Source organism: Sparus aurata, unplaced genomic scaffold (genome assembly GCF_900880675.1).
Source record: "Sparus aurata unplaced genomic scaffold, fSpaAur1.1, whole genome shotgun sequence".
Classification (NCBI taxonomy): domain Eukaryota; kingdom Metazoa; phylum Chordata; class Actinopteri; order Spariformes; family Sparidae; genus Sparus; species Sparus aurata.
Genome location: NW_022045116.1, coordinates 31976 through 37855, shown reverse-complemented (window position 1 = coordinate 37855; position 5880 = coordinate 31976). Strand labels below are relative to the sequence as shown.

At 41.8% G+C, this 5880-nt stretch overlaps 1 gene segment (V, D, J or C); it reads right to left on the bottom strand.

Moving 5' to 3' along the window:
- Positions 1-1245: 1245 nt before the first annotated feature.
- Positions 1246-4761, bottom strand: LOC115577781 (T cell receptor alpha variable 14/delta variable 4-like). The segment is given in 3 exon segments: positions 1246-1332; positions 4332-4627; positions 4716-4761. Coding segments are annotated over 3 exon segments (429 nt in total).
- Positions 4762-5880: the final 1119 nt, after the last annotated feature.

The window sequence follows — 5880 nt, the reverse complement described above, 5'->3', positions numbered from 1 at the left end:
TGTTGTTCAAACACAGTTAGCATCTATGTTGAATGCATTCTGACTCCTCAAGAGATTTTACACTTGAATAGATTTGATTTTAAAACATTTTCTTTCAATCTTAAGTTTCTTTTAAAATCTGATGAACCCAGTAAGAGTGGAAATGATGGCAAGAGTGTTGCCATGGTTACATCGCCAAAAATCCGTCGAATGTTCAGTGTGAGTAGTTTGATTTTTAAATCATTTCATCATCATTGAAAACACTCCAGACTGTATCATCACATCCTGCTGCAGTTTAACAGTGTGTGACTCCCTCTAGTGGATGTTGTGGAGTATTGTGTTGTCTTTGCTCCAAAGGTTTTTGTACAGAGTTTTGGTGTTTCCTGTCACTGTGGGCTGCAGAGCACAGTAGTACACAGCAGAGTCAGACAGCTGAAGCTTCTGGATCTTCAGTGGAACTGAGTTTGAGGTAGAATTCACTTTGGATGAAAATCTCTCCTCATATTTCTTCTCTGTGTTCACTGTACCAAACTGAGAGCAGCTCAGTATGAATTTAGGGTTGTTGTTTCCATCCTGTTTGTACCAGAACAAAGTTGGATTTGTTCCACTGGTCTCAAATGAGCAGTCCAGTGTAATTGTGTCTCCTTCAGCAGCAATGACATCTCCTGTTGGCTGGATCACTCTGTCTGCTCCTTTACACTCTGAGCAAGAAGAGAACATGCAGAGGAAGAGATGAATCAATAAAGATGATTGATTAAAGGAAAACAATCAGTAGGTTTAAAGAGTTACCTTGCCAGAGAGTCAGAATCAGGATGTTTCTCAGCCAGTGTTTCATGTCTGCAGTGAGAGCGAGGAGAGAGAGGAAGAACATTGATACACTGATGGATCTGGGCCTTCACATCATTGGTCCTTCATCTGTATCATCTGTTGAGGAACTCTCTACATTTACATCTCATTTACATTTCAACTGTTCAGCTCAAATGTTCTTCATGATGATTGTAGCGGATTGAACACAGGAATATACGAAGAAACTAAATTCTTTCATCAACATTTTGATGGTTTAATCAAAAGTCTCTTTGTGCCTGTGTTGTGTTAATTTGCAGGATTCCACTCTGCTGTCTGATGAGTTCTGGTAATAACTTTTAACACAGTGATATAATGAATTGTCAGCACAGCATGAGTGTATTTGATGTTAACCAGTATGATTTACTTATGACTTGATACAGCCCTAGAATATAAAACTTTACAAGTCACGCCGTCTTACGGTCACTTTTCTCTTTTTGGCTCGTCCTCTTGTCCTGACACTTGGCTTTTGCTCATCACACTTTTTGGGCTCTCCGTGTTGAAGCCCTCCTACTTGGACATACAGCTGACAAGCATTTAGGGATGTGGGCTTCTGTTTTTCACTTTTTACTGAGAACAACCCAAAGCTCCAGAATGAACTCTGAACTGAGAAAAATGACTGCAAAGATTTTTAAAAGCCAGAAGAAAAATGCTTGCTTGATGAATCATCATTCATTTTGTGATCCTCCTTATTTTTTTATCTATTTAATTTTGACTTTTGAAGACTTTTTGGCTCCATTCATCTAAACTCCGCAACCTGTCTCTGAATAGAATAAAATAGAATAGAATAGAATAGAATAGAATTACTTTATTGATCCCAGTCTGGGAAATTATTTTGTTACAGCAGTAGTGTGTCCTGTTACGCTCGGTCTAGGGAGCCGAGCCTAACATAAATAACCGACACCAGAACACGGTGTAAGTTAAGAGAAGAATGCAATTTATTACAGGACAACAGGTGCAATATGTACAGTGATAGGTGCAATAGTGATGAAGCGTGGCTTCAGGGTGAACCCAGGCCTAAAATAACAAACAAAATACCGATCTAAACTCTGGAGCATGAAACTTAATAATCCCTACAGAAAACAAAAGAAACAAAAAGACAAGTGCTGAACCTACCTCCCTAACCTAATACCAAACACAGGAGAAAACACTACCTACTGCTTCCCTTAGCTCAGACACTCTTGCTCTGGTTTTACCCAGAGCACACGCACACTCACAAGCACTCCCGCACTCAGCCAAACAAACACACTCTTAGTTATTCACACGTTAATTTCTCACAGTACAATTTGCACAGAGTCTCAGCTAGGTAGATGCGTTGGCAAAAACAATCCACACTCATCGTCGGGCAGCATCGGCTTTTTAAGTCCTCGCTGCCTGTGTTGGCCAATCCATCGCTGCCACGCCAGGAATGCGGAGCCAATGGGGTGCGGGAGCCACTCGATCTTTGGGGCGATATGAGCGCTCACTCTGGCTGAAAGAAAAACACACACTACAGACAGATGCCGGCGGGAGCCGTAACAGTCCACAAGAATAAAAGAAAGAAAAAGAAAAATGCTCTGTACATGACATAAATAGAAAGCAAGGTATATGCAATGTATATACACAGTGCAAACCAAACTATAAACAATAATAATCTATACAACTGTACAAGAAGTAAACAATTTCTATGAATGTGCAATGACAGAACCAAAATGTACACATAAGTGTGCAATGATAGAACCACAGGGAATATAAATAGATAAATAGACTTACAAGAACCTAGAATGTGCAGATGTAAGCATGTTATAAACTGAACAAAAACAGTAGTGAGATCAGAGATCTCTATGTCAGGCAGAGGTGAGAGAGTTGCTGAGTGGAGTGATGGCTTGTGGCAGGAAAGATTTCCTCTATCTGTTGTTACGATAGCGAAGCTGAAGCAGCCTTCGGTCAGTGTCCTCCTCTCCACCACAGCCTCCAGAGTGTCCTGTTTACAGCCAATCACAGAGCAGAGCCTCCCTAATGAGTTTATTGAGTCTGTTGGTGTCGCTGGCTCCAATGCTGCTTCCCCAACAAACCACAGCAAAGAAAAGTACACTGGCCACCACAGACTGATAAAAGATCTCCAACATCGTGCTGCACACGTTGAAGGATCTCAGCTTCCTCAGGAAGTAAATTCTGCTCATCCCCTTCTTGTAAACAGCTTCAGTGTCAGATCTCCAGTCCAGTCTGTGGTTGATGGTAACACCAAGGTACTTATAATCCTCCACATCCCTTCCCAGAATGCACAGAGGTTGGGAAGCCCTCCTCCTCTTCTTCCTAAAATCAATCACCATAATTTTATTCATTTATTTGAATCCTAACTTGGTAAATTCTTTTTATCACTCGTATTTGACACGTGCACACACACACACAATGTAGAGGAGATGAGCAAACGGGCTGCAACACATGCCAGGATGAATCCAAGTGGGACTTGAACTGGCGACCTCCAAGTCCCCAAGCCAAGTCCCTACGGACTGAGCTATTGCCGCAAAGTGAAGTTCAGCTGCAGGTGATTCTGTCCAGTCCACTCCACAAAGTTGTCCACCAGTGCCCAGTACTCCTCCTCCTGTCCCTCACTTATGCAACCAACAACAGCCGAGTCGTCAGAAAACTTCTGCAGGTGACACGACCCGGTGTTGTACTGAAAGTCAGTGGTGTATAAGGTGAACAGGAAAGGAGACAGTACAGTCCCCTGTGGAGCTCCTGTATCACTGACCACCGCATCAGACAGAACACTGCCCATACGGACAAACTGTGGCCTGCCTGTCAGGTAGTCAGTAATCCAGGAGACAATGGAAGTGTCGACACCCATCACCCGCAGATTCTCACCCAGTAGCTGGATGGTGTTAACAGCACTGGATAAATCAAAGAATGTGATTCTCACAGAGCTGCCACCACCATCTAGGTGCGTATGGGCTCGTTGCAGCAGGTAGATGACAGCGTCATCAACTCCCAAGTGGGGCTGGTAAACAAATTGCAGAGGGTCTAGCAGGGATCTCACATGCAGCCTCAGGTGGGCCAAGACCAGTCTCTCCAGCACCTTCATGACGTAAGATGTGAGGGCCAGTGGTCGGTAGTCATTGAGGCCTGATGGTGTCCAACACAACAAGACCATGATGTAGATTTACAAACATCAAATAACAACTTGTTGACTCAGTATTGAAATCTAGAGGAATCTGGACGAACAACAAATTAGATTCATCTATGATGCTTTATAGATTAATCTTGTCAAAGATCTGATTTCAACATCAAAAGTGTTTTCAGTGCTGCCCTGGTGAAATATACTTCAATGTTCAGAGTGAATATATTGTCAGTGGTATAAATTCTAAAGCTTTACATCTCATTATCATCCCAGACTGTATCATCAAATCCTGCTGAAGTTTAACAGTGTGTGACTCCCTCTAGTGGATGTTGTGGAGTATTGTGTTGTCTTTGCTCCAAAGGTTTTTGTACAGAGTTTTGGTGTTTCCTGTCACTGTGGGCTGCAGAGCACAGTAGTACACAGCAGAGTCAGACAGCTGAAGCTTCTGGATCTTCAATGGACCTGATTTTGAGGTGGAATCTAATGTGGATGAAAATCTTTCCTTAAACTCATCTGGTACGTTCCCCTCATCCCGTTGAATGCGGCTCAGTATGAATTTAGGGCTGTTGTTACTATCCTGTATGTACCAGAACAGATATGGACTTGTGTCACTGGTCTCAAATGTGCAGTCCAGTGTAACTGTGTCTCCTTCAGCAGCAATGACATCTCCTGTTGGCTGGATCACTCTGTCTGCTCCTTTACACTCTGAGGAAGAAGAGAACATTCAGAGGAAGAGATGAATCAATAAAGATGATTGATTAAAGGAGAACAATCAGTAGGTTTAAAGAGTTACCTAGCCAGAGAGTCAGAATCAGGATGTTTCTCAGCCAGTGTTTCATGTCTGCAGTGAGAGGGGAGGAGAGAGAGGAAGAACATTGATACTCTGATGGATCTGGGCCTTCACATCATTGGTCCTTCATCTTTATCATCTGTTGAGGAACTCTCTACATTTACATCTCATTTACATTTCATCTGTTCAGCTCAAATGTTCTACATGATGATTGTAGTGGACTGAACACAGGAATATACGAAGAAACTAAGTTCTTTCATCAACATTTTGATGGTTTAATCAAAAGACTCTTTGTGCCTGTGTTGTGTTAATTCAGAGGATTCCACTCTGCTGTCTGATGAGTTCTGGTCATAACTTTTAACACATGCCGTCTTATGGTCTCTTGTCACTATCAGCTCGTCTTCTTGTCCTGACTTTTGGCTTTTGCTCATCACACTTTTAAGGCTCTCGGTGGTGAAGCCCTCCGTCTTCTACATGCTGCTAACAACGACTGCAAATATTCTTAAAAGCCAGAAGCAAAGGCTTGCTTGAAGAATCATTATTGATTTTCTAATCCTCCTTATTTTTATCAAGTAAACATTGACTTTTGAAGACTTTTTGGCTCCATGCATTCCAACTCTGCAGCCTGTCTGAACACAACAAGACCAGAGAACACATGCTGTGTGTCTCCTCTGTGGACTCAGATAGACCTTGTCTGAGCCTGGACTCATCATCCTGAAGAAGTGAGACCAGCTGCTTCACTGAACCTACAAGTTCACCTCATCATCAGCCCGTCCATCACCACAGTACTTAATCAATGGGGGTGATTCCCCTTCTAATGACTGATTAATAATGTCTCATATGTGGTGAGAATGTTACACAGATGATATATTTTAGTTTTCATCCTAAACTCAGGTAAAACATCACATTTCATATTTTCTGTGATTACAAATGTGTTTTTTTTAACAAACATCCAACCAGGATTTGGTGATATAAAACTGACATCTAAAATGTTCAATCTTAGATGATTTTTGCTTCTATTGATCCAAGAAACATATTTTGAATTATTGTTCATTCATTGTTTGTTTCATTCTGATGTTTTTTCAAACACATCAAACCAGGATTTAAACCAGTTTAACAGTGTGTGACTCCCTCTAGTGGATGTTGTGGAGTATTGTGTTGTCTTTGC